General features: G+C 40.3%; 1 protein-coding gene across 1 annotated transcript in view; it reads left to right on the top strand.

Annotated features, from left to right (window-relative positions):
* LOC149226416 (fanconi anemia group D2 protein) overlaps positions 1-18,117 on the top strand; it is a 198,124-nt gene that overhangs the window by 125,250 nt on the left and 54,757 nt on the right. The window contains exon 9 of the mRNA XM_089380195.1: positions 4,061-4,556. Within this exon, the coding sequence (XP_089236321.1) occupies positions 4,061-4,556 (496 nt within the window). The remainder of the gene's footprint in view (positions 1-4,060; positions 4,557-18,117) is intronic.

The raw sequence follows: 18,117 nt of genomic DNA, 5'->3' as shown, positions 1-18,117 counted from the left end.
ATACCTCATCTAAATTGTTTGGATTGAACATAAGGATAGTATGTTTCAAATAGGAATGTAAACCCCCAATATATTTCAACAGTGTATCTTGGGAATTCAAATTTACTCCTAACAACAAAGCCCTTTTCCTAAACTCCTGTGTATAATCTTGGACTGTTTGGCCTTTGAGCTGCCTAAAATTCTGCCAACTCATAATGACATTTTTCATATAGGCTAAAGGATAAACCTATCTTTTAAGTGCAAAAACAAATTTAACTCAAGTAATCTATATCTTACCATGGATTCGCATTTCCTCTCGAGTCTTTGCTTCCCACCAAACTAATGCTGCTCCTTCTAGCCTCAATGAAGCCAACTGGATCTTTATGTCATCTTCTTGAAGGTTCTGAATTTGCAGTATACCTCCAACTGTCAAATCCAATTGTCCAACTTTTCTACATTCACCTCTCCATTGTACATGGGAAGTTCAAACTTAATGTCCAATTTGAGTAAGGGAGTCTTTCCTTTTGGGGTTTTTGAATGAGTATGGGCAGTTTCAGTGGTGGTAGTGGAAGATGATGCTATGTGAGATGATGAAGATGATGAGGATGGTGGAGATGGAGGTGGCTTTCCACCATTCCCTTTGGAATCCTTCTTCTCATCTTTTTTGTCCTTTGAGCTTCCTTCTCCATGTGGAGGTTTAGAACTCTCTCCAACCATTCTAGTGTTCCTCTCTTCATAGAGGACTTTAACCATCTCAGTCAAAGTATAGAAAGCTTTCTTGAATTCTTCCTCTTCTGAAGAAGGACCTTTAGGCTCTCTTTCTCTAGACATAATGGTTGTGGATTCAGGCTCAGAAACTGGTATTGCTTGTACCTCTTCAATCTTAGTTGAAGGCAAAACTTGAGGAGTTTCAAGTGCAACTGGAATTGGAACTTTGGGTGGTGGAGATTGTGGCCTTGTGGCTCTCCTTTTGGGCATTACTTCAGGAGTTGCAACAAATAGCGTTCACATGGCAAAGACCATTGCGGTGTGGGCGTGTTGGAGCCGTTGGGGTTAACACTAACTGTAACCGCGTTATGGGTTGTTGCGATCACATGTGGAGGGTTGGCCCTCCTAACTGCCCGTTCCCACACTGCTAAACTTTAAATGAATGCAGAAAGCTTATGGGGTAAGCATCACCTGATAGCAGAGGTGGTTAAGGTTTGTGGAATATATAGTGGAGGTCGTGGGTTCAACCCGACCTCCACCCAAAATTTTGCTCCACTGTGTTGAGTCCTGCCCAAGGCGTTGGGAGGTGCCACGTGGTGGCCTCTGGGCTTGCCACATGGCATTCTTTCATTGGCCCAAAAATAAACCAATCAAACTGTGCCAACACACCAATTTGAAACCCAATGAAACAATGCCACTTGTCCATCTGTGATTCGTTGTTGACCATTGACCCTGCCTAGTCACTTGCCACGTCAGCAGTACGGACTGCTGACTGTGCAGTGACTGGGCATTTTTTTGTTGCAAATTTCACTTGTTTAGCAAAGCGATTAGAACACAATAACTTTCTCATACGAACTCGGTTTTCTGCAAAACAAGTTGCGTTAGAATCGTTTTTTCCGAGACGGATGCGGTTGTTCAGGTTTCGAGCCATTTTGAGAACTTTGATTTTTGAGCTAAACACTGAGCACTTGATCATGTTGTTAAATCTACAAGCCTTTTTTTGTGCCAAAATCATTGCTTTTCTCAGGTGCATGTCATGATGCAGGGCAATATGGCTTGCACTTATACCATATAGAAATGGTATTGGATATCATCGATTACATGTGATAAATATGCTAAACCTAATTCACTAATAATCACAAATCATAACAAAAGATAACCCATAACACAAGAATTGTTTGGATACATTAAATGCCTCTCAAGATAGTATAAATAGTGATATATTTTGTTGAAGGGACATAAAGTATAAATGAGGCATGGGCCTCTTTATAAATATGTGTTTGGGACACTTATCATGTGGACCCTAACCTGAGGTGTGATGCCTAAGAGGTCACCCAGTGACAGCAATGTGCTCCACAATGGCCCATTAATGGTGTATAATAAAAGGATTTTAAAGGCCATTGGGGCCACAAGGAAAGGTTAGACAACATACGTCCAACACTAAAGTCTAAAAGTTGCCACTTCTTTGAGGAACAAAGCAAGGCATCACTGATTGAGGTAATGGAAGAAAGAAGACAATGATCTGGCTGAATCTCCAGATTCTGCATAGCCCAATTTAGTTTTAAGAAATTCTGCATATATTGCTTCATAGAAAATTATTTTACTTAATAACACATCCGTAGGTGTTAAGATATAGTGTAATCAAGTCCAATGGAGGTCTGCATCCATCCATCCATAAGGCAGTTAAACTCTTAACATGTAGGTCAAGCATAAGAAAGAAATATAGGATTATCGATAAAACTTTTGACATTTAAAAATAGTCGAGGAGTTCTGGGAACATGTAATGATAACAGCTACTTTATCCTGCTGGATTATGTCTGCCATTCCGTTAGAAATACTTGAGGGGTTCTGGGAACATGTAATGATAATAGCCACTTTATCTTGATGGATTATGTCTGCCATTACATTCAGATCCTGCTAGGCGTGGACCATATATTATTTTCCAGCAAAGCTTATCATTAATCATGAGTAATGCTAGCGCTAAACATTGGCCAAAATTTTGGTTTCAATTGATCTTCAGTCATGGTTGCAGGTAAACATGATTTAATTGCTACTTTTGGGAACAATTTCATTTTTGATGAAATTCTTTTGTGGTCATGAAATAATATATTGATAATGCAAAGGCAGATACAGTCCATGTTGGGTTTCCATCCAATTGCTGTGTCCATGTACAGTAATAAATTGCAGATATGTAGGCATGTTTGTATAATTTCAATGAAGGTTGTTTGCTGGGGAAGTTACTATGGTCATCAGTTGCTTGAGGTTATATCTGTAGTAAACGCATGCAATTTTGATTTATTCTAACGTTATACCTTGAATTGGATCGATGTGATTGTGCGATGCGATCAAATCGCAAATCGCTATCTCACATTAACCTGTTGCACCCCTGCTTTGCGCTGATTGCGATTTCGCGATAAGATAAAATCGAAAATCGCAAATCGCATAATTCAATTGTTGAGAAGACGAAGTGAAACGCAGCAGCGAGTGAGCAAGGAGTGAGTAAAGAAAAAGTTCTCACACAGCAGTGAATGTAAAAAGAAAACTTTTACACACAGCAGTGTAAAGTTTTCAAGCTGAGACAGTAATTTTTTTTGTATTGCACAGCAGTGCAGAAATGATCTAAAGTTTTTTTTGTTGTTTTTATTTAGAAGAATCCCTCTGGCAGAGGAAGAACTTTTGTAACAGTTGTTTTTATCAATGAATACAAGTTTCTCTGTGCTTGTATGAAACTCTGTTCTCCCAAACAATTTTAGTTTCCGCTGTGTTGAAAAACAGAGCATTATTCTGTTCTGTTCAAGATATTTTTGTTTTGGGATTAAGCAGTAAAATTCCCAACAATGTTCACCAATGCTGCCATCTTGTGGCAATTCAGGTACATTAACTGTTTGCAGAAGTCCCAGATAGGAACCTAGAAACTTTCTGTTGTAATTGAACTAAAGTTCAGTTCCTTTGTTGTACAAATAAAGAGTACAGAAATCCTTAAAATGGACTATATCTTAAGCTGTGGCTTGTTTCCTTTATAATTTATAATTTGTTTAGCATGCAAAATCAATTTCACAGTAACCATGATGCTTCCGATTTACCTTGCAATCATTGTTTACATTTGTGTCCTTGAGGTTCTTATGGTTGGGTTAGCATGAAAGGGATTAGAATAATGGATGCTTTTTGATATTAGAATATTAGATGCTTTTTGATATTGGAATCGAGTATTAGAATAATAGTTGTGAACTTACCATTTTGTCATTTTGAATTATACATGTTTTCATGGAGATAATTCATATGCATGGTTATATTCACAAGACACTTCACTGTTGGAAACATATGAAGGTCATAGATATTATTAAGATTCTGATTGCTATATAAATTTATGCAGGTTCTTGGAAAGTTTACTCAATATGTGCCTCAAATCATCACCTCTATTTTTGCCACAGTTGCATTCTCTTACAGACAGCTCTGGACCTGCAGAAAGTAGTGAGCATCACCAGTTAAAGAACACTCCAATGAAAAAAAGAGGAAGAAAATCAAAAGCCACAGGTTTTGGCAGTGCATCAGAGATAGCTAAAAGTCAGAGTACAACCTCAAAGTCTTCCCAAGATATAAATTCTAGTGGAAGACTGAAGCAGCAAACAATTTCGGATGTTTTGAAAAATGTAACAACAGGACCAAGTCAGCAATCTTCTCAGCAGAGTCGAGGCCTTCCTGCCAGTTCAGATAAACAAATGGGAACTGGAGGCGAGGAGGAAAAAGCTAGGAATAATGATGAACATGAATTGATAGATATTTCAATGTTCCCTGAACAGTTGGAGATGCAGAGATTCAAATTCAGGCCACTAGTTTTATCCTGCTTATCAATCCTCTCTCTTTCACAGGTCAGCTATAGAAATAGTTCTTTGTTTTCGTGTCTATAGTATTTCACGGAATAAATCATTTTTTCCTTTCAGAAGTCTCCATAATATTGTTCCAAATTGAAAAATGGATGCAATGTAGAGACATGAATTCTATTTCACTATTTTATTGTTGCAAATACACTCGATATGATGATACCGAGGACAATGCGTTAACTACACTACAAGTGATGCCTACTGTTAACTAGAAGTCAGTGTATTCAGATCATGACAGATGATGCATACAGGTGTGCATCAGGCTATTTGCTCTCTAACCCTTGCATCACCTTATGGTTGAATTTAAACCCTGACTGTATGAGATCTAATAGTTAGCATTTTTACCCTTACTCGAGGCTCTTATTATGGGCCTATTGCTACACAAACTAGCAGGCATTTTGATGAGGCAAAAGCTAGAGGGCACAACAACACTATGACAGAGGCCCATTGTCACCACAGCCTAAGTCCCCTACTCTTCTCAGATTTTCCCAGGCGGGAGGAGTCTCACTATTACTCACTTGTGATAAATGTATCTAAAATAGGTTTGAATTGAGGCAAGGTAGCTCATTCAATGGAAACATTCAACGAAGGTGCAAGCTTTGGGAGAAGCTAGTAAGACTTTCCATGAAAAATCCCTTGGAAAATAGACTACAGAAAACCTAGGGTTGAGACTCGATACGAGATATATGTGCATCCAAGGGCAATGTAGATGAGAGAAAAGGGAATGTATGATTTACTTCACCATGTACTAAAGAAATTGCCTTCAAAGAATCCTTTAAGTTGAAGGATTAGTTTCTAGGGTTCCCTTTTGATGTGACAACTAGGGCATCAAAATTTATGGAGAATGCACCATGGGAGACAAAAAGGGAGATTTCAATTCAAACCAAATTCAAAAATTCCTCCTCTAATAGAATTCGCACCAAGCCTTAGATGAACCTCCTTATCCTTAAAGGGACAAAGAAAAGAAGGAAAATTTAAGTGTGACCACCAAGGGACAAGACTAGTGCCTAGACCAGTGGGAGGTTGGAATCATGGGAACTTTGATTTGACCAAATTGTCATTCAAGGAGGCCTAAACAAGAAGCCCTAACTACCCTTGATCATTTACTCTCTTTGATCTTAGTTGATGGAGTTTCATGGACTAAATATGAACATTATCCACTAGAAACATTCTATTCATATTATCAATGATTAACACATGCAAAATTTCCCAATATTACAATTCTAGAACAATATTCAATAAACTAGGGCACAAATTTTCGTCATGAGATGATATTCCATGCATTAGACATTAGTGAAAATAAGAAATTCATCATAAAGAGCACTTACAAGACAATGTGAAGTATATCCATCCATCAACAAGACATTAGAGGTTCCAAAAAGATTGTGAAAATGATCCAAACATCAAAATTCATCCATAAGCCTCCAAAATCCTCTCCAAATTGCACGTCTGAATCCTCTAATGAGGTATGCGAAATTCCCAAGTGTGATGGTGAGATCCCAAATGTGGTCTCACAAATATATACAATATCTATAATGTCATATTACAAATAATAGAGCTCGTCTAACATGTTTAATGTGCTAAGTAACCCACCCATGGTCACAAGCCAACCATGATAGCTTTAAAAATCAAATTAATCTCTCCTAAGCCCATGCAAGGATGACGTCATGCATGCGTGGAGGCCTAGAGGAGCAGTGTTGAGGACTCTTGTGCTAGAAGTGTGGGACAGGGCCCCAAAAATCATGATGAAGAGGGTGATATCCTCTATTGTCGCACAGATTGTCTAGGCAGCATGACAACGCTCCGACCGAGGGCTGTCACCCTGATCCCTGATCTCTCCGTTTAAGCCATCTCCCAAGGCTAAGGGGGGTAGACCCTATGAGATAAATGATGACCAACTGTGGACCAGTTGGGTTGGGAGACACAGCAAGGCAAATTAGCACCTGATTGATTTTAGAAGTTAATGTACCAGTGCCTTATGGAGTTAATGATTAAATAATTGTTTATCAAATGCTGCAGAAATATGAACTTTGTAATTCCACTATTAACAGTGATTTATCATCAAATAACTCAAACAAAGATCAATTTTACCAAATGTGAGACAGTCGATAAATGCTCAATGCATTAACAATATTCCAGCAATTAAAATTCAAAAGATTAAATGCTTTAAATAACCACGCAATTTTAAATGCTAACCAGTTATCACTTTCATATGGCTAATCTTCAAATGAACATTTAAGCATGTTTAACCACATAAAAATGATAAATATTAATCCCACATCAAAAATTTATTAGCCTTAGCGAGATACACCAAAATTTGGAAACGTGACAAAAATATACTAAGACTAAATACGACACAAAAATATTTCATTTTTTTTAATGGTTAGAAAATTCTAAAATGAGAACAAAAAAAAAAAAACTTTTTATGATTTTTATATTTTATATTTATATTTTTTATTTTATATATATATATTTTAACTAAATGAAAAACTAAACAAAATAACTCAAAATCTTAAATATTAATCTAATCTAAATCTAAACCAAATTTAAATCTAAAACCATAAAGGAACCTTTTTGATACCCTTTTTATTTTTATTTTTTATATTTTTAAATGAAACAAAACTGAACCCCCGGATGCGGGTGATTGAGGCGGCATTTACGGTGAAGAGACAGGAGTGGGGTGAGGCAGTCCCACACCTACCCACCCAGTACATAGAGTTAAATACATGTAAGCTGGAGAGCGCTTGGCATGCGCGCAGTGTAAGATTAAATAGCTCACATTCCAGTGGCTCTGGTTCATATTTCTTGTCTACCGCGACGGTTCTTCCCTCCGCACGCTTTGACCTGCAAGAGATGATGGCGTTCTTCAATGCTGCAGTAATGGAAGGGGCTTCTCGAGGCATGCCAGGAAAGGTTAAGGCCAGGCTCTGTTCTGGGTTTGCGATGAAGTCATTTGGGTTGTTTCACTTGGCTCTTCCCCTCGCCTCAGTTTTCATTTCGGTTTTCAAGCTGTCTGAGGCATAGTTTTAAAATACGGCTATTTCGAAACGGAAACGGCCGAGTTGATCCGTTTCGTTGCCCTCAAGAGTGACTCGGTTGAAGAAACGGCTCGTTTGGTCGAGTCATGGCTGACTCGGCCCACTCGGTCGTTTCCGTATTGACTCGGCCGAGTCATAACCGGTGGCCCGTAACCCCATCAAAACAGCGATTTGACATTTTTTTAATGAAATTTTGAAGTGTTTGCTGATTGGTTTGGACTCCAATGCGTTTTATGAATTAGTTAAATGTTATTTGGGGTCCATTTCCCCCTCCAAAACCCTAATTAACACACTCAAATGCTCTCTACTATTGATATGCTATTCAAATTTCATGGTAATGTTAAATTCTTAAAGTAAAACTGACATTCTCCTTAATCTTCATTTTCATCCTCTTACTTAAATTTTTAACATTACCATGAAATGACTCAGGATGTTTGAGAGTGGTTTCAGCCTCATTGGATTTCATATGGAGAAAGTAGAATTTTAGATTTCATTCAAAATCCAGCAGACTTATCAGTTTTTCAGGATTTCAGGATTGGAGGATTGCAATGTTTCCATTGAATTTTGTCATGTATTAGGGTATGGAACTCGTATTTAATCAAGAGCACCAATCCCTCTATGTACCTTGATGTTAGTGACATTGGTTGTCGAACTCCTCTGGGATTCGCTCCCAAACCAGGAGCTTCTGAAAATGTCGCTCTCGCTCTCGTTTTCGCTCCTCCCAAGTAACACAAAGAAGAGAAACCATTTGGATAAAAAACGGTTAAATGATCTAGTTTATGTCCAATACAACCTCCGGCTCAGACGAAACCATTTGTTGAACAAAAGACCTGATTCAGATCCCATTGTGTTGGAAGACATTGATCCAACATCAGATTGGGTAGTGGAGACTCGAGAGTCTTCCAGCAGAGTTTGATCCTGATGAGGATCTTGATTTAGATTTAGATATCGAGACATCAGTTGAACTTGAACATGCTGTTCAGTTGAATGCAGATCCCAATCCACCAACCTCAGTCTCACAGCCAGCAAGGACTCCAGTTGTAGGTGCTTCCTCTGCTCAGCCACGACAGAAGCGCAGCCGTATATCTACTCTATCTCAGCTTGCATCTGCTGCAGTTGCACAGCCTGCTAGTGGTACCACTTCTACAGCTGTAGTTGGAGATGATGATGATGAGGAGGAGCCATGGAGCCGCCTGTCTGACTCTGATGATGACCCAGAGATTGATCAACATGATCTTGGCTCCTCTGGCAGTAGCTACTAGCCAGTAGCTATAGTACTAGTACTGGAGTCTGGTCACAATTTACTTTTGTTGGAGAGGCCATTTCTAGCCTCCTTGGTTATGTGTTTTTTGTTTTTAGTCTTTGATCATGTATGACAGTTGACTATGTATTGCCATTGGGTACCATTTTGATATAATGGATTGGTTCATGAGCCTACTTTGATCATATGTTGTCTTCCATCTATATTATAATGCTGTGTGTTTGGAAAGATGAATGAAAATCTTTAAAATTATGTTTAAAATCTTTAAAATTATGTTTTTTTATAAAAAATAAATAAATATTTAATGTATTTTTTACAATGATCGAGTCATTGAAATCGAGCCGGCCGAGTCATTACCGTTTCGGAGTCGGAGTCGGAGTCGATCCTCGGCCGAGTCGGAGTCAGAGTCGGAGTTTTAAAACTATGGTCTGAGGTTAACTCTGTTTTCTCTGAAGGCTTTCGGCACTTGCTGGGGAAAGTCTCTCTGGAGCTTGGCTCGGACCTCCTGGAGCGGCTCCTACTGCTCCTCTCTTTCCTCCGCTGGGTCTCGAGCTATTGTCTGGTGGTCTTAGTCTCGACATTTCATCATCCGGTCTCAGGTCTTGTCTCTGGCTTTGGGTGGTGGGTTTTGAGTTGTGTTTTCATAGCCTCTGTCCCGACGATTAATCATCTGGTCTCAAGCCTCGTCTCTGATACAGGGTGGCGGGAGATTGGCCCAGTCAATCCTAAGGTCGCCCGAACTTTCTCTGGAAAGAATCACTTAGTGTTCAATTTGGCTTTGCCGGTGAAGGGCATTCGCAGGCTCCCCTCCTGGTCTCGGTGTCTTCGTTGCTCCACTTGCCTAATCGCTGCTCAGCCTGTCCGGCATCTCATTGTCTCACCCTCACAGATGCCTCGACTCCGCCAAAGAATGGGGTGTCGAAGAGGCCAGCCCCGGCGTGCGCCAACAAGCTCATCCTCTGATTCGCCTTCCCTCTCCAGTGAACTGTTTACCCGTCGCTACCCCAGCACGCGCAGTGGGAGAGGGCGGCTCCGTGCCTCCAGACACCACCCTGGGCCTCCTTCCTCGTCTGGCTCTGCAATTTTCTCTTTTAATAGTTCCCTGCATCGGCCTAGGATAACGGCTCACATTATGGTGGTCTTCCATGAGACTACTTAGATGGAGGATTCTGATTCTCATCCGGGAGGCTCGGGGGCAGTCTCTGTTCCTTCTCCTTCCATCCAACTGGGAATTGGAAATGCGCCTCGGCAGGATTTGAATGTTCTGGGTTGCCGCACTCAGGATGTGGAGATGATGCCGGTTGACCCTGGCCCCTCTGATCAGAATGTTGCTCAAGCTAAGGATGTGCCAGAATTTGGATGGTGCCATATCGTGGAAGAACCACAAGATGACTAGCGCGCTCTTCCTGGCATCGTTTTTTGGTTATGCTACGTCTATCACTGGGCAAGTTTGCTATGTAAACTGTGTTGTGAATTTCCTGTGTTTTTTGTTGTTTTTGTCAACTATGAAGCACAAGGAGAGTATCATCCCGGTCCCCTGCGCGGGTTCTGAATTCTGTTTCCTCACCTATTTTCTCCTGATAGTTCTGCCTCTCATCAGAGCAGAGTCTTGACTTCGGTCTCTATGTAAATATATTTCTCTACTTTGTTAATAGAATTAGTCTTACTCAGACAAAAAAAAAAAAAAAAAAAATTGAAACAAAACTGAACAAAGAAAAATGTCTAATTCTAAACTAGATGAAACTTAAAATATATACAAAAATGAAATCTAAATATATATATATATATATATATATATATATAATTCTAAAAAACTAAGTCCTAAACTAAACTATGGGCTAAACTAATAAAACAAAATCTAAGCTTAAATATATCTAAAAAAAATAAAACAAAAACTTAAGCTAAATAAAATCAAAAGTAAAAAAGTCTAATTCTAAAACTAAATAACCAAAGCCTGAACTAAAACTTAACTTAAACAAAATCAAACAAAACAAATAAGATAAATCGAATATATCTAAACTAAGATAAGAATCTAATTCTAAAATCTAAATGAAAATAGAAAAAATCGAAAATTCTTATATAACCTAACGAATCCTAAATAAAATGTTAAACCAACAGAAATTAAAATACGTGAACTAAACTGAAATAATGAAATACAAAAAAAATGAACTAATCCCTAAATCATAAATACACTAGCCATATGAAACTAATAAAAAAAGCACAAAATTGTAGTGTTTATTGCTATTGTTCTGCAAGTTTGAAGGCGGTAACGGCTGCACGACTGCGTGAAGGTGGAGATTGTGGGGGTTTTGAGTTTGCTGGCAGTGTAAGAATGGCATAAGAACTGCGTGAGGCAGTTGGCAGCATGAATGGAAGGTTTAGAAGATACATGGAGAAAAAAAAACGCAGGGTTAATGTGCATGGAGGATGATAAATGCAGGTCGAAATTTGAAGCTTGCTGCATGGAGAGAATAGCCAAAGCAACAATGGAGAACTGAGAAGAATCGATGAAATGAAGATTGCGTAGGAGCCAAGGGAGCTGCGTGGGGCAAAAGGAATGCGGTGTGATGGTTTCAGAATATGCGTAGGGAGCTGGAGCAGCATAATGGGGTTTCGAGGATGAGCAAAATACAAGGGATAGAGAGCTGATAAAGCTGGATGGAGGATGGGAGGATGCAAGAATTTCACGCAAGTAGAATTGGTAGCGTTGGAGCTGCATTGAGAGAGCTGGCTGCAAGAAACTGGATGCTGCTTGACGAATAGTGAAATCAATGTCTATGCAGAATAGTAGCCAGTGAGTATACGTGCGACGGTGACAGAGCAGAAATCGAAATGCGTTTTTTCTTTGTCTCTGCAGGTTGAAGGCGTGAAGGGGGCTTGAATGGCAGCGTTGGAGAAGGATAAACGCAGGTCAAATTTGAAGCTTATTGCATGGGCAGCGGGGTGGAGTTCGTATAGCAGCAACAAAGCCTATGGGCTTTTAAAAATTTTGAAGATTTTCTACGGCAATAAAACCTCACTGGGCATTCAATCAAAAATTTACCAGAACCTAAAAAATATTTTTCAGAAAACTTGAATTTTTTTTGAATCAGCTCTGCTTCAGATTTCTTGAAACCCTCATAAAAAAAATCAGATCTGAAAATGAATGACTTTAAAACCCTTGGACTGCAAAACGAAGTACCTGCACAAGCTAGTTTTGAGGCCAGATCTTACCCTCCATGGCCTAGATCTGGCTTCAAAATCAAATTTTGACTTCAGATCTTCAACCTGCAACCTGAAAACAAGCAGCCAGAACCTGAAAATGCAAAAATAAATGAAACCCTAAAAACCCTAAGAACCAGCTAAATAATTACAGTGTTTACAAACTGAAGGCTCTAGGTAGCCAGATTTCTCGTTATGCCACATAAATATTTTCAGAATTTTAAACTTAATGTGAGGTGCTTCAGAAAACCCTTCATGCATCTACAACACAAATTCTAATGATAAGCCCGAGATTAAAACTGGCTGGGCTCTTTCAGAAAACGCAATCCAGGAGTTGGCTAGTTCAGCCGAGAACTTCCCCTAACGCCCGGTAAACTCAAAACTAAAGATATCTTGCACAGCTTAAATCGACCATTAACATAGAGGGAGAAAACAACAGTGAAATTCAGATCAAATGGAGATACTTGCCATTATACTTTAGAAATTAAACTATCATTCAAACCCCAGAGATCAGACAAGATACCTGGTCCTAGATCAATCTTCATCAAGCTATTATCAATGGCTGAAAATAAAATTATGCAGAAAAATAAAACATCTGTTAAGTTTTGTAGATGTTCTATGCTAAGAGCAATTTCACTTTTCTCACAGCAATCATACAAGTAGATAAGCAAAATGCAGATAGAACATATAAGCAGATCTTACAGAAGACAAATCAGAAACAAGAAAAATGTATGTGATCGTTTCGGCGGTCAACAGGATGCTTCAACCAGCAAAGTCTCCTTTGGTCAGCCAGCCCAGCATGTGACACAACAACCCTAAGATGTGAGTTTTGTTGTGATGAAATTCTCTCCAACTTTTCCTATATATATATCCATCAATGAGGGTGTGTGACACATCTGTTGGGCATGTGAGCCTACATTACAAAACTGGCTGACCTTGCACATATAATTTATTAAGAATAATAAATTCAAAATATAAGTTCTGCTCATCGGATTAAGACTATTTTTATATGGATTTTACACCTCTCAGAAAGAGGAATCCAACAAAAATATTAGCCTCTTAATCTGAGCATCAGAACATGGAGTTTGGACCTAGTTGTCCAAATTTAACACTCCCTCTCAACTAGGGAGAACTCCATCTATTAGTGCAATTAACATCGTGAGTCATCCCGCCGAAACTTGCTTTGCTGGCTTCTTTATTTCAGAACAGAAGTGGGTCAGTCACAAAGACATCATTCCCCGACTGACATAATCAGTCCAGAGGTCCCAGACCTCACAAATCTTGATCCCAGATCAAGTGGTTGGACCATGCCATCCTAGATAGAGAGTACGGCAATCTCTGATGCGTCCATCAGTCTTTGCTAATAGTCTCTAGCTTTTCCACACCTCATTGGCCAAATGAGAGGTACTTCCCATGAGCCCTGAACTCAATGGGTAGGATGCATACGGGGCACAGATTAAATGAGTGGCGAACCAGCTCAATAATCACAAGGGTGGGGCAGAAGCATTATGAGTGCTTATAGCTCTGAGAAGCTATCCCCAAAGCCCCCTAGAGCTCCCAGAGCTCATCGTCCAACAGGACCCACATCATAGGGTCTTTCCACGACACCAAGACTCTCACGGAAGGTTAAGAACTTGACCTTCCCCAGGGGCTTAGTGAGAATATCCGCGACCTGCTCATCAGTTCCTATATGATCGAGCCTTACGGCGCCTCGCTGTACCATATCCCGGATAAAGTGGTACCTGATATCAATATGCTTGGATCGGTCGTGGAACACAGGATTCTCAGTCATACGAATCCCACTCTGATTATCACAGAGTATTACAGTGGTATCTAGCACATGTTGGAACAGCTCACTAAAGAGCTTCCTCAACCAAACTGCTTCACAACAGGCCATACTAGCAGCAATGTATTCGGCCTCCGCGGTGCTCAAAGCCACCGACTTCTGCGTCCTGCTCATCCATGAGATCGAAGCAGAACCAAGATTGAAACAGCATCCAGATGTGCTCTTACGATCCACCACACTGCCAGCCCAATCGGCATCAGTATATCCCCGGAGTATCACACTCCCGGCAGTGTATCTCAGCCCATGGTTTATCGTGCCCCGAAGATATCTCAAAAGATTCTTGGCACCAACCCAGTGAAAATGATGAGGCTCAACCATCTGTTGACTCAAAGTATTCACTGCAAAACATATGTCCGGACGGGTGTTCACTAAGAACATCAAAGCTCCTATGAGTTGACGATACTCAGTAGGATTGGCCAAGATAGGCCCTGCAGCGCTGCCACTCAACTTCTTAAAGTTGAGTTCCATTGGTGTCGACACGGACTTACAGTCCACCATCCCAAATCTTTCCAGAAGCTTCACAATATACTTTCCTTGAGAAAGGAAAATCTCTCCAGGTCTCTGCCAGACCTCCAGGCCTAGGAAATAGTGCATCAGTCCTAGGTCTTTCATCTCGAACTCAGCAGCAAGCTCCCTCTTACATTGATGAATGAGAGGGTCATCACCTGTCAGGAAGAGGTCGTCCACATACAGCACTAGAATGAGAGGCTTTCCTTCCACAACCTTAAAGTAAAGGTTTGGATCAGCATTGCTTCGAGTGAAGCCCAGCTTCATCAAGTAACTATCCATCCTCTCATACCAAGCTCTGGGTGCTTGCTTTAACCCATAGAGGGCTTTCTTCAACCTGCAGACATAAGTGTCTCGATCTTGAACTTCAAATCCCAGAGGTTGTTCTACATACACCTCTTCCTTTATTGCATCATGCAGAAAAGCGGTCTTGACATCCATCTGATGAAGACTCCATCCTTGCGTAGCAGCAAGGGCTATGATGGATCGGATGGTGGTATATCGAGCCACAGGTGCAAATATATCGTCATAGTCAATTTCTTCCTTTTGAGGGAAGCCACGGGCAACAAATCTTGCCTTAAACTTTTCAGCACTCCCATCAGATCCATGTTTAATCTTGTAGAGCCATTTAGCGGTGACAACAGATTTGTCCTTCGGTCTCGGGACCACATCCCAGACATCATTCTTCATAATAGCCTCATATTCTTCATGCATAGCATCCTTCCAGACTTGATGCTTGATGGCTTCCTCAAAAGATCCAGGTTCAGATTGTATAATAGTACTCATAGCAGCTAGATACCCTTGGTATCTACACGGCTTCTTGCTTTCTCGGAATGTTCCCCTTGGGGCAGCATGACCCTCAGCATCTTCGAGGGTGACCCTGAGCCATGATGGCCTCTTTCCTAGAGAAGGGGAAGGATCAATAGGATCCATTGGCCCTTCAACATCAGGCATAGTCTCATCCTGGGGTTCTTCCAGATTTCCAGGTCTTTCTTCATGGTTTTCTTCAGATCTAGGAAGATCTACTACTTTCTTCAGGGAAGCATCTTCGTCAAAAGTGACATCATGGCTTATCTCTACTTCCCTTTGACCAGGTACATAGACTCTATATGCCTTAGAAGTCTCACTGTAGCCCACAAACATTCCTTTCTTCCCAGTAGCATCCAGCTTACTTCTCTTTTCTTTCGGCACATGAAAATGGACAGGACATCCAAAAATTCTAAAATGTGAGACATCAGGTTTCTTACCAGAGAAAACCTCTTCGGGAGTTTTGGAGTCCAAAGCGGAATGAGGGCATCGGTTTTGAATGTACACAGCAGTATTTGCAGCTTCTCCCCACAGAAACTTTGGAAGACCCTGGTCACATAGCATGGCACGGGCAGTTTCCACAATAGTCCTATTCTTGCGTTCAGCAACACCATTCTGCTCAGGAGTATATGCAGTGGTAGTCTCCCTCTTAATGCCAGCTTCTCTGCAAAAGTCTTTGAACTTATTTCTTTTATCAACAACATTAGACTCCTCATACCTGGTATTTCTGGTCCTGGTATTAATAACCATGACAAGTGTATATATAATCATGACTGCCCGGTGTATATACATGTCCAGCATATATATATAACTTATGTACTATAGCGTATATTGTCCAGCGATTACTGCCCATCGTCAGTACAGTCTACCGTATATATAAAGACCATACACATCAAGACCAGATACATATTAAGACCCTATATACTGCTGGAGCAAGATCATATATATCGAGACCCTGTCATATAACGCTGATGCCATACATCTTGTATCAATTTTCACACCAGAGCAATATCACATATCATCACAGTATCGCGATCATATCATTTGCCATTATAACCAGGGATATTATGCGAATGTCATACCACATCAAAGAGACGAATGTGAGACCATATACCAATGCAATTGTATGAAACCTCCGCAGCCTCGGCGAATATACATAAGGGACATTTGCATACTCTGTTTGTATATATAAGTCTTTGGCATCTTCTGCGTGTATATATAACCTCAGCGATGTGTACAGGAACATTGTATAAAACCTCCGCAGCTAATATCACTCCCCTGCGATGCATACAAGACTTCTGCGACGTGTACAGGACCTCTGTGACCTATATAATATTGTATAAAACTTCTGCGGCTGATATAACTCCTCTACAATGCGTACAAGACTTCTGCGACGTGTACAGGATCTCTGCGTGCATATATATATCCTCATGTGATGTGTACAGGACTGTCCAGCGAATGTATATAACCATAACTGCAATGTATGACATGACTGCCCAGCGTATAATTGCACAGCGTATACATAACTCCAGCTACACCTCAGGACTGTGGAATTTAGATTGCGGTTGACTGTGTCCTTTTATTACTGCGTCCACTATATCATGTCACTAGGGAGACTACCCTGTCATGGATACTATGTTTGCCATGTCATATATATATATATATATATTGTTAGCCATACCAAAATCCTGTCAGCCATACCGTGTATATATATGTTGTTCACTGTCTGCCATGTCAAAGCACTGTTTGCCATATCATGTTTCAACATGATGTTTGCCATACCATGAAAGAACTGTCTGCCATATCATGTTTCAGCATGATGTTTGCCATACCATGAAAGAACTGTCTGCCATATCATGTTTCAGCATGATGTTTGCCTTACCATGATATTGTCTGCCATGTCAAAGAACTGTCTGCCATATCATGTTTCAACATGATGTTTTCCATACCATGACATTGTCTGCCATGTCAAAGAACTGTTTGCCATATCATGTTTCAACATGATGTTTGCCATACCATGAAAGAACTGTCTGCCATATCATGTTTCAACATGATGTTTTCCATACCATGACATTGTCTGCCATGTCAAAGAAACATTGTCTGCCATACGTTGTTTGCCATACCTTGCCATACACAATGTGGTGATAATATATAATGCAATTTGATAACGTGACTGTGTTTTTCAGCGAGTCATCGGTTATTCCATATGCGGGCCAGAGATTGTGACATACACGGGTATACCTTATGCGAAAAGGGATTGCGGTCATATCATATGCGAGACAGTCTTGCGAACTTATATATTCCACGAACAAGTAGATATGCAAACCAATCAACGGAACATTAGACCTGTGTTTAGGTCACTCCCTTGCTGCGCTATGAAACCTTCCTCCCTGACCGCGTATTAGTTAGGGCATCCTTTAGGATAGCATATCCCTTTTGATCTCTCACACCACCAAAACCCAAAGACAAGTGGAGAGAGATCACAAGAGATGATTGTTATAGATAGAGTTTGTCTTCAACTTGGCTCTGATACCATGTTAAGTTTTGTAGATGTTCTATGCTAAGAGCAATTTCACTTTTCTCACAGCAATCATACAAGTAGATAAGCAAAATGCAGATAGAACATATAAGCAGATCTTACAGAAGACAAATCAGAAACAAGAAAAATGTATGTGATCGTTTCGGCGGTCAACAGGATGCTTCAACCAGCAAAGTCTCCTTTGGTCAGCCAGCCCAGCATGTGACACAACAACCCTAAGATGTGAGTTTTGTTGTGATGAAATTCTCTCCAACTTTTCCTATATATATATCCATCAATGAGGGTGTGTGACACATCTGTTGGGCATGTGAGCCTACATTACAAAACTGGCTGACCTTGCACATATAATT

This window comes from Pinus tabuliformis, chromosome J (assembly GCF_031772625.1).
Source record: "Pinus tabuliformis cultivar Carrire ecotype Pingquan chromosome J, CPIR1, whole genome shotgun sequence".
In the NCBI taxonomy this organism is placed as follows: domain Eukaryota; kingdom Viridiplantae; phylum Streptophyta; class Pinopsida; order Pinales; family Pinaceae; genus Pinus; species Pinus tabuliformis.
Note: the sequence above shows the minus strand (reverse complement) of the source record. Positions and strands in the feature narration are given on the sequence as shown.